General features: G+C 46.7%; 1 protein-coding gene across 4 annotated transcripts in view; it reads right to left on the bottom strand.

Moving 5' to 3' along the window:
- The window catches only part of HDAC7 (histone deacetylase 7), a 726,616-nt gene that overhangs the window by 300,443 nt on the left and 409,695 nt on the right, over nt 1-16,478 (bottom strand). For all 4 annotated transcript variants that reach the window (XM_085600245.1, XM_085600246.1, XM_085600247.1 and 1 more), the window contains 2 exons: nt 13,520-13,639; nt 6,348-6,546 (listed from right to left, as the gene is read on the bottom strand). In XM_085600245.1, the coding sequence (XP_085456371.1) occupies nt 6,348-6,546; nt 13,520-13,639 (319 nt within the window). The remainder of the gene's footprint in view (nt 1-6,347; nt 6,547-13,519; nt 13,640-16,478) is intronic.

The following is a 16,478-nucleotide window of genomic DNA, read 5'->3' as shown; positions in this document are numbered from 1 at the left end:
GAACAATTTCTCTTGGCACAGAGCATTTCTCCGTAAGGTATACTCCACTTTAGATGTTTTGGATGTCCACTGTTGGCGTGGAGTATACTATTGCAAGCGGTTGGTTTACGATGCATTTTTGTGCATATTTTGTAATCCTTGATGAACACTTCCACATCTTAGAATGTTACTTGCTATTTGCTGTATGTTGATGTGAAAGAAAGATTGTAGTTATTGTTGTGCAGTGTTTGGATGAATGTTTCAAGATCTGATAAATCACCTTCCCATACCACGAAAAGGTCACCTATAAATCTTGTCCAGATTTTGATGTTAGACCTGTATTTGCTGTTTAGTATGTCTGTTTCCCAAACCGCCATGATTAGATTCAAATATGTGGGGGCGAATGAGGTTCCCATCGCCGTACCTTGCTTTTGGAGAAATAATTCTGCCTTAAGGAGGAAGATGTGTGTCAGACAATAATTTAATATTTCGATGAGCATCTCGGAATGTTCCAGAGCGCTCAATGATCTAGTCTTCAAAAATTGTCTGACAGCTGCTAATCCATCTAAGTAAAGGATCGATGTGTATAAAGATGTCACATCTATGGTGACTATGATTAGTTGATCATTCCATTGTATGTCCTGGATCTTTTTTAGGAAGTCTGTTGTATATATTTATATAATATACATACTTACCTGTAAAATGTTAACATTTGTGTGTTAAAGGCATATGCATTGTAAAAAATGGCATTGTTGAGGGAGTCATGGTTCCGTCATACAACTTATTCGAGCATACTCGAGGGTAGGGTAGAATATTCTAAATGAAAAAGGGAGAACTTGAAAAACTAACATTGAAATGTTGGAGCAGGCGGCCTGAATCAGACATTATTGGCCCTGAACCACTCATGTACCTTCAATGGAATGCTCAGAATCCAAATTTCTAATACTACAAAATCACTATAAGACATACAGCTCGACTCTGGATATTAAAACGTACATGGGAAAAAATGACCACAAAAGTACTGTATAGCTCTACGAAAGAAACTTTTATGCACAGCGCTAATTTATTTTGACAAATGTGTTTTTACTGAATCTTTTATAAATCAGTATACTGACTAATTGAACAGTCCTTCATGTGAGGTTGCAAAATTGGGCTACACTCACAGCAGCAGAAATTCGAGACACTTGGATGGAGAAGTGAAAGGCCAGAAGATCATTCAGTGAGATGAAAACAACTGTAGACACTGAACACAATCACAAAAGTCAGTGGAAGGTCGCAAGACCTGGCCCCTCTGACAGCCCCCACCATTGAAAATCCAACAACTAGCAGACAACAGTCTGAATGCGACAGACAGGTCAGATAATTGGCAAACCTTCCGACCACAATCCCCCCACACTCTACACAAGTCACCAAACACAGATGTTAGAACACCATGACCCACCACATAAAGCCTACACACAAGTACACATCTGAAAGTCCACATTTCTCTAACCAAACAATCTCCTGCCACCTCCATCAAAAGCCACAAGCACATTTCACCCCCAAACCAGCCATAACAAAATATCCTATCTACCTCCACCGCCTTCCTTACTACAAGATATAAAGAAGAAAGAAACAGAACAAAATGCCTGCTCTTCAATGCAAGTTCCATGAACAACCTCAACTTAACACAGAAACATAGCTTACCTAAGATTCTGCACCCACATGCCACATATCCACCCCTCCTGAAGTTCACATCATGAACAAAAATCGTATTTCCAACATTAGAGGAGGCCTAGCTATCATCCATTGAAATAAAAACACTACAAATAACAATAATTGAAAGTCTCACTATGGACGCGAATCATTATTGATAAGCTGTCACCCCACTCCAACTATTAGCTTTACCTTCCTCTTAATATATAGACCACAATGGACCATTGCCAAATTTAAAGATGTCCTAATTAATACAGTAACCTAGACCACCCAAACGTATGCATTCTAGGAGACCTCAACATTTGGGTTGACAAGTAGAAGCTAACCAAAACCACAGCTATCGGAACCAACCTGAAGGCTTCAACCTACAATAAATAGTTTGTGGCCCAACTCACTGTGCAGGACACATGTTAGATGTCAAGTTTGCACCCTTAGGACAAGCCACAGTTACAGACAACTCTCCATAAGCTGAAGCAACCACAACATCATCACCTTCAAGTTCCACACACCTATCAATAACAACAGCTTGAAGACAACAATAACTAACAACAACAAACGCTCATACAGGAAATGGAAAAAAATAGCCAGACAGTAACTCAAAACACATCTTGAAAAAAAACAATAATCATGTGGCCAAAAGAAATACACAGCTTCCACAATTGGATCTCTAGTGCACTAGACAAACAGATAACAACAAAAACCACATCCTAAGTGAACTATATAAAATAAAACACCACATGGGTTAATGACAACATCAGAAGAATGTAATCACTACCAAATATACTACAACGCCAATGGAGACAATCAGGAGCTGAAACAGACAAAAGCATGCTATGGCACTATAACACAGCCTACAAAAGAGCCATAATAACCATAAAAAGATACTACTACTTCACGTACATAACTGAAGCAGATTGCCCTTCAAAAGAAAGTCATGAAACTCTAACAGAATTCCGCAATCCAGAGTGAATAAATATAGAAACACCAGGATCACAAGACTTCTGTGACAAAACGTTCAATTAATTGTTCTCAAACTAATTGCAAAGACTGAAAATGTCCTGATGGAGAACCGGACAACACCACAATAATGCATGACCTAACCTTCACAGAAAGAGACACCAATAACTATCTGTTATAGCATACCTTCAATACCCTGTAACAGAAAGATGTGGTTATTATTATCATTGCAGCCAGACGATCAAGAATACCTACACACCCAGCACCGCCAAGAATCTTCAAAGATATCTTTCACTCAACCTGTGCAGGAGACGTAGCCAGATGCTTACTCAACAAGTACCTGGAACTAGGTTCATTCGCACCAGAGCTCAAAAACTCCTAAATCAAATCTCTCCTGAAAAAGAAAAACCTCAATCTACCTGATCCAGCAAACTACAGGTCCATATCAAATTGACATTCTTGGCAATATTTTTGGAGAAAACAGTATTTACCCAACTCCCTAACTTTACCAAACAATATGGTTTACAATCATACCAACAGTTCGGTTTTAGACCAGGCATAGGCACAGAGTCAGCCATCATATCCATCAGGGATGATCTCAAACTCACAGTGGACAAAACGGAGTGGCTGCCTTATTACGTCTGGATTTATCAGCTGCGTTTGACACTGCACACCACCACAAACTACTGCAAAGACATCACAATATCAGAATTGGTGAAAATGCTTTAAAATAGATTGCTTCCTACCTCACTGACTGACAAAGTGTAGTCTACCTACTCAGTTTAACATCACCTCCTCACATACATCATTGTGACATTCATCAAGGGTCCACAATATCCCCGCTATTATTATATTACTATCTAATCAAATCTAATTAAGTAATACAACCACACCAGTTACAACCATGCAGATGACACCCAAATCATTTTAAAAAGAAAGTGCCCCAAAGACCTCTACAATTCAAATCTTGATAACTGCATTCTTGTCATGAACTCATGCATGATAAATAACCTTTTAAAACTCAATATCACAGAGATTATGACATGCAGACAATGCCAAAACTACCAGCCTAACACCATACGGTCTAAGGAACACAAAGCCCCTCCCTCAACCTCAAGGGAAGTTAGAAACCTTGAAGTAACCATGGATTCAGACCTGTTCTTGATACTGCATGCTAACAACATCACAAAGAGCGCCTTCTACACAATAAAAACACTACTTTGCATCTTCCCATACCCTGCATATCAACTCAAACTGCAAGCCATCGTCACTCATAATTACGGCTCCTGGTTTTCCGTTTTTTACTGATTATTACAGATAAATACAAACAGAAAACATTTATTTTCTTGCCTGTATTTCTTTTTGAAATGTGGATAAAAACGGAAACTGGGTTGCTTTTTGAGTAATTATAAATACTGTCTGTCATGACTGCCAGGCAATAGCTGTGTGGATTGATAGGTAAGGGGGCTAAAAAAGATCGGATTTTTAGTAAAGAGGCTTTAACAGAGGTAGATATGCACATGGTTGATACTGAAATTTGCATATTACATGCGTGCATATTTACCGGTGGAATAAATGCGGAAATGTACTCATTTCAGCTTTATTTTTCCACAAACCCCAAAATTAATATGGATAAATTCAGATTAACTTAGCAAAAAATAAATATAGGTAAATACAGACGGAAATGTCCAAAAAATAAATACCATACAACCGGGAGCCCTACTCATAATCTACAAGCTTGACTATGCCAACAGCCTATGCCTTGGTGCATCCACATTTCATTATACAAAAAAATACAACTAATCCAAGATGCTGAAGCAAGGCTTCTTCTCCACCTTTATCCATGAGAACACACCGCTCCAGTTCTGCGATCTCTCCACTGTCTACCTAGAGCTAGAAAGACAATGCTCGGGGCACTCTTCATTGTCCACAGAACCTACTAAGACAAGCATTGGCATAGCCAATAGGTCTCGCCTTTAGGACCTTATAAGTGTTTAGCCATGCAACAGTTGCGTAACTAAATACTTATAAGGTCACAAAAGCGAGACCTATTGGCTATGCAAAGCGGCCGTGCGGCTGCGAAAGTGAAAGTGATCGCGATCAAACATCAAAGCGGCCGTGCGGCCGAAAGTGAAAGTAATCGCGGTAAAACGCGACGCGCACGCCCGCGCACATGCACTGTAGCTCTAGGCTGGCCTGGTAGCACTTTTTGGAGCCCTCTCAATAAGTCTCGCCAGACCAGCGCATGCGCTGGGTCAGACGAGACCTAAAAAAGGACGTCTATACATACAAGTTACATTCAAGCAATTTAATCCAAACAGAACACTGCGCTCCAGGCTAGCACCAGTTATCATACCACCTTACCACAAGAAATCCATAGGAGACGATGCTTTTGCAGTACAATCCGCCAAGCTCTGGAACTCACTATCAGCCAGTATTAGAAGCACCCAGGGCTATATACACTTCCAAAGACAGTTTAAAACGTGGCTATTTCCTAGGTAACTGCACCACAAGCATCCCAGCAACAGAGTCCAGAATAGAGTTGCATCCTCAAATGGAATCATCAGCTTACAACCCATGGATTGCAAACACCTCAACCAGCAAAATACTTTCATTATGCAGGCAAGCAAATGAAAAGGCTGACCTATGCTTCACTGTGGCATTATATAGGTATATACTTCAATTTTTCAGAGGTATGGCTCACAATAATACCAAAACCATAATACACAGCAGTCAGGAATAAAGGACAGCTTCTATCTAATAAGTCACAAGACATATCTGCTATGATGATTGTCCATTACCAGCAATGTACCGCCAAACATCACCAAATAAACAGTGATAAAATAACTGAAGACAGATGTCACACATTACTGGACAATTTTGGAGGGCTCTAATATAATCCTTTCCCTGCAAGTCCCAAATATCTACACAATCAGACTGCTTCTATACATCTCACTAAGATATTGGATGATAATAAAAAAACGTCCATCCCAAGAGATCTCTCCAGTTCTGACAGCTCAGGTCCACAAATGTAAGCAAAATCTCAGCTTGGACAATCCAGTGCAGTAACCAGATAAGCACATTTTATCATATAAAATACCACAAAGGGACAATCAGAGCTGTTCAAAATTACCAGCATGATGAAAACAATAAAACTGTGCAATTGTCTATTACACTCCATCATCCCACACACCGCTAAGTGCTCCGCCCCAGACAGAACAGATAACTGCACCTCGGAGGTCATCATTCACGACATGGACACACTTCCAAACACAGGAGCAAAACAAAAACACCATCTTTCGAACCACACACCCAACACGGTGTGCTGCTCCTGTAGGCAAGCACTAGTAAGCGTTGTATAAATGCTGCAATACAGTATAAATGCACTACGGAAAATCCACATAACTCTTTTACGGGAAAGACAAAAAAGCAATTATAAATCGAGCAGGATCTTACATTATTTAAACCACGCCACTTACCTATATTTTGCACATTTATAAAAATATTGTGGATTACACTTGAAATAGACAATTACTCTGATTTCACTACGCTCAGAAAAAGTCATGCAGCCTTTTCAGGCCTTTCATTTAGCACGAAGTCTTTGGTGTCTGAAATGTTTACAGATAAGTTCCGCCCTTTTGCTTCGAGTCCGCTTGTTCCCTCGGCAGGGCCGTCCTAGTAACTTTTACTAACACAGCGTGAATACCCGCACCTACCTGTGACAAGCGGCGTGTGGGGTCCCGAGGGTTCCAAAATGATGACAGGCTGTAGGTGCGGGGCGAGCGAGCTTCCGGGGTCATGCGGCTCCACGGGTGATGGGATATATATCTGAGAATGGGGTCCTGCGATAACAGAGCTGTTCATCATTGGAACTCTGTGCACCAAGCCGGGGTGGTTCCTTCGATCTGCTTCTGCCTGTGGACACAATGAATCAATGAATATTGGCGAGGGAGCAGAACAGGAGGAAATTTGAGGCAGAGAGGAGCACGTGAAGAAAGACGTCAAGTACCCGAAGCATGTTATGTTAGAACGAGACATCAATTTCCCGTTATTCTCCATAGTAATAAAAAACGAAATTACCAATGCTAACTTTTAACACAAAGGCACCATCTCGTGGCCACACTGTAGTAAGCAGATTTTTATTACGTGCAGAATTATGTTTGCACGCCACTAAAAACAATCGCCGGGGAGCACGAAGGGTTTTATATGAAATGCGCCTGGTTTCTTTACTCCAAAGGTCATTTTTGAAAGATTAACGGCCACGGCGCTAGCTGCCAGAAGCAAAACTTGGGGATGAAACTCAGTATCGCAGCCGAAAAAGTTCTCTGCCGTTTCCTATTCCCTTTCCCTTAACCCGTTGTTTCTACCCCTTCACACTCCAACCCACACAGACCCATCCCTAGCGCATTGAGGCAGATTTAAGGCTGACTTTCGAGCTTTTCAAACACTGAGTTAGAAAGTACGTCAAGCATTTTTTACTCCGTTTCCTTCCCCCCTCAACAGTACACTGCAGTCAGAAGACTGTTCAAGCACCCAACACCGCAAAGATCTGCCATACGGTTGGATATCAGTATGCTAACAACAGCACCCACATCGAACAGTATCAGCTGTCACATGCACAACAATCAGCAATGCACATTAAACAGAATATCACGAACACATCTAACTGCATAGAAATACCACTGAGGTTGGTAGCAAAATGGTCAAAACGGCATTGCCCGCCAACATATAACATACACCACAGTTACGGGCCACACATTTAGAGAGAACTCTGAACACACTCCCAACACATCCCATATACTCAGCCAGCAGGCTACATGACTTTCCACCGTCAGCTACTTGCCTCTTTTGCCAGATAAAAAGCGTCTGCACCAAATGAGAAAACACTTTGGTACAGCTTTCTTGCCTTAGTCGCTAAGTGCGCAGCTCAATAAAACTTCCAGACTCAACCTATTCACCACACATCACAGAAAAACAAATGAGGCTCCCACCTGCGAAGGAAACTTGGAAAGAAACACAGTGGTCTACCAAAAGCCACTGTGACGACATGCTAAGGGCAGACTGCACCTACGGAAATGTTGGTCAATAACAATAGCATCATTTTAAAGACACGTCATACACACAGCCATAGGAATTTAGGGTCTATAAAGTTCTTCAAGTGACATTTGGCAAACCTTTTCACAAAAGCCCGTGTTGCCAACTAGAAGCCGTTTTGAGCTGGCAGATTAGGCACTCTGGCACTGCCAGATAGACGCGCTTGAAAGGGTGTGTGTGGCCTTTTTGTCCCGAAAGCAGTGATGAAACAAAAAAACAAGCATTGGCATAGCCAATAGGTCTCGCCTTTGGGACCTTATAAGTGTTTAGCCACGCAACAGTTGCATAACTAAATACTTATAAGGTCCCAAAAGCGAGACCTATTGGCTATGCCAAGCAGCCCTGAAAGTGATCGCGATCAAACATCAACGCGGCCGTGCGGCCGCGAAAGGGAAAGTGAAAGGTAAAGCGCGGCGCGCGCGCCTGCGCACATGCACTGTAGCTCTAGGCTGGCCTGGTAGCACTTTTTGGAGCCCTCTCAAAAAGTCTCGCCAGACCAGCGCATGCGCTGGGTCAGGCGAGACCTAAAAAAAAGGCCCATACACTGGCCCTTTCTGGTTCTCCCACCTGGTAGTGCCAGAGTACCCGATATGACATTCCAAAACTCACTCTGCTCCGTGCAATGTCACAAGTCCTATCTTTTCCACACTAATAACCTTCTGTGTCTGACAAACGTTTACAATATTAGCTCTAGCTTCTCCATCTGTCAAATGCATTGGCTTCCTACTATCGAAATCAATTCCCCAAAAGGCCAGGGGTATCAGAAGTGGCATCACATACCTGATGCAATCACAGGGTTAAGCACCCTAAGTCCTGCTGCTGGATTAGTGCTCTGAGGACATTGTTTACCTTCTCCTTCTGTCTCTGCCTACATGACAGGCGAGACCAGTGGTAACAAGGCCAGCGTGAAAGGAAAACAAGGGGGTAATAATGTTCATACCAGGCAGTACATTCCATGATAATATATAGTTCTGGACATTGCTTCCCTATTTTAAAGGCTCCTACCCACTTATGTTTTCGGAACACATTTGTGCACAGACACTGGCATAGGTAACCATTCCTAGACTGCAAACATCGTTGGCGGAACTCACAATTTGCATCTACCACTTTTCAAAAGCAAATACAAAGGCCAATCGAGATAGGAATATTAACGCAGAAACTGGCATCTTCATTCAGTTCAGGAGAGTGGGCAAGCTCTCTTGAGCAAAGTCTTTGCAAGGTCTCCAACTTGGCCAATGCTTTCACTTCTCTACTGTTCGTTCACCTGTGTTCTGTCTTAGAGATGGAAAAAAATGTTCGTCTCATGCAATCAATCAATCAATCAATCCATTTGTAGAGTGCACTATTCACCCGTGAGGGTCTCAAGGCGCTGTGGGAGGGGCGGGGGTGCTGCTACTGCTCGAACAGCGAGGTCTTGAGAAGTCTCCTGAAGGTTAGCAGGTCCTGGGTCTGTCGCAGGCGGATGGGGAGGGTGTTCCAAGTCTTGGCGGCGAGGTGGGAGAATGATCTGCCACCGCCGGTCGCTCCTCGGATGCAGGGGAAGGTGGCGAGGTCAGCGGAGCGAAGCTGGCGGTTCAGGGTGTAGAAGGTGAGTCGTTCGTTGAGGTACGCTGGTCCGGTGTTGTGGAGTGTTTTGTAAGCGTGGGTGAGGAGCTTGAAGGTGATCCTCTTGTTGGCGGGGAGCCAGTGCAGGTCATTCAAGTGGGCTGTGATGTGGCTGTGGCGCGGGATGTCGAGGATGAGGCGTGCAGAGGCGTTCTGTATGCGTTGTAGTTGTTTCTGGAGTTTGGCTGAGGTTCCTTAATAGAGGGCGTTGCCGTAGTCCAGTCTGCTGCTGATGAGAGCCTGGGTGACCGTCCTTCTGGTTCCGGTGGGGATTCATCTGTAGATCGTGCGGAGCATGCGGAGGGTGTTGAAGCAGGAGGAAGAGACGGCGTTTACTTGCTGGGTCATTGACAACGAGGAGTCCAGGATGACCCCCAGGTTGCGTGCGTGGTCAGTGGGCGTCGGTGCAGCTCCCAGCGCGGCCGGCCTCAATGAGTCGTCCCAGACGGATGAGGTGGATCCGATGATGAGGACCTCTGTCTTGTCCGAGTTCAGTTTCAGGCGGCTGTCCCTCATCCATTCGGCGATGGCCTTCATTCCTTCGTGGAGGTTGGATTTGGCGGCTGTGGGGGCCTTGGTGAGAGAGAGGATCAGCTGGGTGTCGTCGGCGTATGAGATGATGTTGAGGTTGTGCGATCGGACGATGTTGGTGAGCAGTGCCATGTAGACGTTGAAGAGTGTCGGGCTGAGGGACGATCCTTGGGGTACGCCGCAGATGATCTTGGTGTCTTTAGATCGGAATGGAGGCGGACACTCTGGGTTCTGCCGGTGAGGCAGGAGGTGATCCAGTCCAGGGCTTTGTCGCGGATCCCTGCGTTGTGGAGGCGTGTGCGTAGGGTGTGGTGGCAGACGGTGTCGAAGGATGCCAAAAGGTCCAGGAGGATGAGGGCCGCAGTTTCTCTGTTGTCCAGCAGGACCCTGATGTCGTCGGTGGTGGCGATGAGGGCTGTTTCGGTGCTGTGGTTGCTGCGGAATCCGGATTGGGACGGGTCCAGGATGTTGTTCTCTTCGAGGAAGGAGGTCAGTTGCCTGTTGACAATCTTCTCGATGACTTTCGCCAGGAACGGGAGTAGGGAGATGGGCCGGAAGTTCTTGAGGTCCTTGGGGTCCGCCGTGGGTTTCTTGAGTAAGGCGTTGATCTCGATGTGCTTCCAGCTCTCCGGGAAGGTGGCGGTCTCGAAGGAGCTATTTATGATCTTGCGGATATGGGATGCGATGGCGGAGCTTGCTTTGTTGAAGATGTGGTGCAGGCAGGGGTCAGATGGTGAGCCGGAGTGGATGGTGTTCATGATTTTGATGGTGTCGTCGTCGTTGACGCTGGTTCAGGAGAGCAGGGGGTCGGTGTGGCTGGGGGGCGGTAAGTCTGAGGTGTCGTGTCTGTCGGGGGCCTGGTTGTTGAAGCTGTTGTGGATGTCTGAGATCTTGCGGTGGAAGAAGGTGGCTAGGGAGTCGCAGAGGTCTTGCGATGGCGGGATGTCGTTGGAGTTGGAGCTGGGGTTGGAGAGTTCCTTCACAATGTTGAAGAGCTCTTTGCTGTTGTGTGTGTTGTGGTTGATGCGTTCTTTGAAGGACGTCCTTTTGGCGGCTCAGATGAGTTGGTGGTGTCTGCGGATGGTGCTCTTGTAAGCTGCATTGCTGTCCGGTGTCTGTTCGTTGTGCCACTTCTTCTCAAGCCTACGGCAGGCCTGCTTGGATGCCTTGAGGTCGGCAGTGACCCAGATGGCTTTCCTGTTGGTGTGGCTGTTAGAGAGATTCTTGATCGGGGCAAGAGTGTTGGCGTCGTCGTCGATCCATTGCCTGAGGTTGCGGGTGGAGGTGTCGGTGGTGTCAGTTGGTGGGTTTTGGGCGAGGGTGGCAATTAGCTGGTCTTCGGTGACTTTAATCCAGCTGTGGCGGGGGGCCCATTGTGTGTGGTGGTGCGCGGTGGGCTTCTCGAAGGTGAAGTGGACGCATCGGTGGTCGGTCCAGTGGAGTTCGGTGGTGTGGCTGGTGACGTGATTGCTGGCGGAGAAGATGGGGTCGAGCGTGTGTCCGTGGAGTGGGTGGGAGTCGTGACGAGCTGTTTGAGTCCGAGGTTGGCAAGGTTGTTGAGCAGGGTGGTGGAGTTGCTGTCGTTGGTGTTCTCAAGGTGGAAGTTCAGGTCTCCGTGGAGGATGTAGTCCGTGGATGCAAGGGCGTGCATGCTGACGAAGTCGGCAATGGAGTAGCTGAACTGCGGCCAGGGGCCGGGGGGTCTGTAGATGAGGGTTCCTCCGAGGGTGGTGTTGGGAGTCGATGTGGATCTGGAAGTGCAGGTGTTCGGCGGCGCTGAGGGTGTCGTCGGTGCAGGTCGAGATTCTGAGGGTATTTCTGTGGACGATGGCGATTTCTCCTCCTGTTCCGTTGGTGCGGTCCCTGCGGGTGATCTGGTAGCCGTCCGGGATGGCTATGGCGATGTCGGATGGCGAGAAGGGGTTCACCCAGGTCTCCGTCAGGAAGGCGACGTCCGGGGAGGAGGAGCCGAGTAGGTCCCAGAGTTCCATGGCGTGTTTTCGGGCGGAGCAGGTGTCAAGTAGTATGCATCTGAGGTTGTTGCGTCCTACCCCGGTGAACGTGGAGGTGGCTTGGAGGCTGCTATAGCTGCAGTTCCGGCAGGAGAAGGGTCCTTGGGTGTGTTTCGGGGTGGCCCGGAAGCAGGTGTGTGAGCGGCCAGTGTTGAGTGCGTGGTGGGTGCTGGCGTCATAGCGGCGTCGGGTGTCGTGGCGTTCGTCGGGGCCAGGGGGTCTGGCGCTGGGCACGGACGGGCACAGGCAGGCTTGCCTTAGGCGCACCTTTGGCGCGCCAGCGGTGCGGCCGCTATAAGAAGGGGAGGTGGGAGGGGGGAGCAGCTGGAAGGCGGGAGCGGGACGAATGGGCGAGCGGAGGGGCGGGGCCACAGGGGACGCAGAGGCGGAAAACAGGAGAGCAGAACGGGCGAAAAATAAACAGGAGGCAAGGGGCACAGTAACAGTACAAAGGAAGAAGGAATAAGGCAGACTACAGTTAAGCAATACGAAACAGTAAACAGAATGCAATAATCACAAACCGGGGGCAGACAGGAGAAAGGGGGAGAGTGGGCACACAGAGATCTGAGGTGCAGGTGGAAGCCTGCGGGTGGGGGAGGGCCTCGAACACCCAGCAGCAGCGGAGAGCTTCAGGGACACGGGCAAAACAGGTGGTGCTGTGCGGCGTGGGGAGCGACCTGCCTGGCAACAGAGAGAGACGAACCAAGGAATTTTAGTCCCTTGGTTCGGCTCTCTCTTTGAATATTTTGGCTGGTCCACCTCTATTCTGTCTCTAGTCTTTTTGAGCTATTATCCTGTATATTTCATCTGGCAGAAGACAATTGTTCAGTGTGGAATGGACCAAGGCCCACTCCCTGCCACTCAAGAGGAGGTATCCAGACATGATATATAAAACTATAATACATAAAACACAAGTACTGAAAATGGAAATTTGGAATACTTTAATTCTGAAAGATTTTAATTTGAAACCACATTTAGGCGATGGAGATGGGGCAGAAGTACTGCAGTATTAAAGTTATGCGGATTGTTCCACTTTGCACGTATCAAAGATTCTGGAGCAACCCGTGCCCTGCCCCGACGCCTGGCAGAGTGGACAGAATGCTTAAGCTCACCAGAGCAAACACCATATTATCTAGAGAAATTTAATGCATGTTGTCATGTGCTTATCTCGAGTCATGATACCTACTTCATATCTGCAATTACTGGCCCAATCTTTTAATGCTTTCTGCTTCCACACATTCCCTTTGTTATGCGTCAGCCTCTCTATTCACTTATTACTTTTATTTCAATCACCACTTTACTCTTTCAATACTTCTTTAATCCCTTTCTGTTCACCATAGCTCGATTTCTAGGCCCTTTCCATATTTCCTAGTCGCTTTACTATTCTTTCTTCCTTAGATCATCTCTTTACTCATTTCTTCCTGGATAACCATCCCTCCAGCCATTACATCTTTCTTAAACCTGCTCTCCACAAGTCTCTGCTTCCTAGTCTGTTCTCTGATCGTGCCTTGTTCCCTCATCGTCATGCAACCATTCCATTGCAGAGCCCTCATCTAAATATTATTTTGATCCTAAAATATTGTCTCTATCCTTCTCTACTTAAGTCTTTCTCTCTATGTATTACCTCCCTGGGCACCCATCCTTACCCTGAGGCTGGTGGCAGTAGCTGGAAGTCCCAAAGTGATGGTCGGCAGCGAGTTGGCACTCGGGTGGGCTAACTGCGCCAAGGAGCTTTCCTGCATCATCAGACGTTGGGACAGTGGTGTCTGTGAGAGAAGAATAAGATGTGCATTGAAATCAGAAAAGAGACTATGGAATGGCTGGTAAATCAGGGACCTAAGGTATCACTACACAGAGATAGGCCATAGTAAGGAGGAATCCTGAGAAAGCAGCCACAGGAAGAAGGCATCTGCAGAAACTATGATGATAAAGAAGAGATAAAAGCAGCAAGAGACAGACCATAGCACAGTGACTTCTTCAAGACCAATGAACCAAAAGAAGGTACTGATGGGGAATGATGGGAACAGAAAATAACTTTCATCAGGACATTATACATCACAAAAAGGAATCATTAGGAAGGAAGTGAGACCACAGACAGGAAGCATCAGCAGGGCAAGCGATCAAACAAATGGCACACCGTCAAGAATTAAAAGACCACAAAGGGGTGCTGTAATTTATTTTTATTGTATTTCTTTTTTGCAGCTTTATATAGCACAAACTCGACCCAAAGGTATTGGAGCACTTTACATGAGCACCAGTTACATTACACAAGGTCAGATTCACATTTTTAGGCGCCGGGTGATTAAGCGATTTGCCCAGAATCACAGGATATTGTGCTGACAACGAGACTTGAACCTGGTTCCCCTGGAACCCCGTTTCAAGTCCGCCACTCTGGCTGTAATGCCATATTGTCTCCCCTGACAGGATTAGAAGGCACCACCTATGCAGGGCACACACATAGTGCACGTTCTCATGGACTTCAAGCCTCTGCACCTGTAATGACACAGTGGAAAAAGCAAAATACACCCTCATTTGCATGGGGCCATATTCCAATCTAAATAAGAGAGCATTCCCTTGAGATAATATTGATGCATGTTTAGTGCTGATGCGATCTGTAAAACAGTAATGGCCATGCCAGTGTCTGAAGCCCTTCTGTAATATCAAAGTGCCATGGGGGAACAAAAAGTGGGCAGCTGTGTCCCCTGGGTCACTGGAACACCATCTATAATATGGCCACAAGTGTGTAAACACCAGAAAAAAGAGGTATCATCAGCAAGTGATAACTCAAGGAAAATATGTCTCAGAAATACACACGCTATGTTATATTTGGACTCGAAGAGGCTGGTGCCTTCCTTGGACCTTCCGAGGCTTGTCCGCTCAGTCGAAATACAGAGACTGGCATCGTCCGTGGATATTCAGAAACTACTACTCTCGTTTTCCCCTCAGCATGAGTCTCTCCAGTCAGGACTGGTAGCATATTTGGACCCTCAGAGGCTGGTGCCTACCTTAAACCCTCGGAGGCTGCTACCCTCATTCGACTCTTGGAGGCTGGTACCCTTGGTGTCCCTCACACGTAGGTGCCTTTATTGCCCCCTCAGTGTGTCTCAGTGCAGTCAGGGCTGGTGCCATATTTGGACGCTCAAAGGCTGGTCCCCTCATTTAACTCTCTGACGCTGGTACCCTTACTGAACTCTCAGAGCTCGGTGCCCTCATTGGACCCACAAAGGCTGGCTCCCTTATTAGACCCTTGAGGATGGCGTCTTTCTTGTCCTGTCAGCTGCTCTGTGCAGTCAGGGTTGGTACTATATTTGGACCCTCGGAGGCTGCTACCCTCATTCGACCCTTGGAGGCTGGTACCCTTGGTGTTCCCTCATACGCAGGCACCTTTATTGCCCCCTCAGTGTGTCTCAGAGCAGTCAGAGTTGGTACCATATTTGGACTCTCAGTGGCTGGTGGCTTCATTGGACGGACAAAGGCTGGTTCCCTCATTAGTCCCTTGTAGGATGGCGCCTTTTTCGCCACCTCAGAGTGGCTCTGTGCAGTCGGGGTTTGTACCACGTTTGGACTCTCAGGGGATGGTGCCTTCATTGGACCCTCGGAGGCTGGTGACTTATGTGCCCCTCAGTCCAGCTCTGTGCGACCAGGGCTGGTTTCTTCACGGGGCACTCACATTCTGCGTCAATATAGCCAGGGGTGGTAGCTGATGGAACCCCCTGCCAAGGGCTCCACAGGCAGTTCACATCAGATGCTCCCGGAAAGGTCTTCTGAAGCCTGGATGTACTTGAGACATGGAGACGGCTGTCTGCTGGATTAGGGCGTTTTTTAAAGCGAATAACTGACGCTTTAGAGCAGGAACCAGGGGAATTTCCAACCGCTGTGGACGGCGGCTCGATCTATTTAGAAGCTCTAAAGTGAACTACAGTAACCCCTCTGGTGTGACTACTCCAAGAACTTCTCAGATTGCAAAACACACAGAGGGGTCAGAGGTCGTGTATATTTTCTTTCTGAAAGACGCAGTGCTTCCCAACTTAGTTAGCAAACAAAAGAGCCGAATTAGTGACAGTGTTAGTCACTCGTGTGATCCAGTTCTTCCCTTTACTCCCATTTTAGTCTTTCCTTGTAATCCTTGATCAAAATAAAAGGTGCGGATTTTTTATTTCGCTCCTACTAAGAAAAAAATGAGGTCAATCTCCTCAAAAATGTTCCCTCGCTCTTTTGTGCTGAGGCTATCAGTCATCCCACTGTGATCATCCCAGGTGCAAGACTTCCCGCTCAAGAACGGAAGGGGCGAGTTTGTTCTCTCCTTCAGCTCCTTGAAGCCTCACTCGAACCGCCCCCCAACTTCTCCTCCCCGGGATGTCTCCAATAAACATACGATATTCGAAGGGTGTTCCTGCTAAATGTCGGCTTGCAATCGCTTCTTAACCCTAGCCCGCTTTGCCGGAAGCTGCGTCTCGCAGTGCAGCATTCATCCATTCCGTGGAGGCCAGTGATTGGCCCATGCTGGAGCAGAGCTCGGATGGACTTTCTTTGCAGACGGCGCCTCTATTCACCCCCGCTTCACTGTGACACTGTTACAAACCGTTAGTTATGAAATAGAATCTC

This window comes from Triturus cristatus, chromosome 4_2 (genome assembly GCF_964204655.1).
Source record: "Triturus cristatus chromosome 4_2, aTriCri1.1, whole genome shotgun sequence".
In the NCBI taxonomy this organism is placed as follows: domain Eukaryota; kingdom Metazoa; phylum Chordata; class Amphibia; order Caudata; family Salamandridae; genus Triturus; species Triturus cristatus.
Note: the sequence above shows the minus strand (reverse complement) of the source record. Positions and strands in the feature narration are given on the sequence as shown.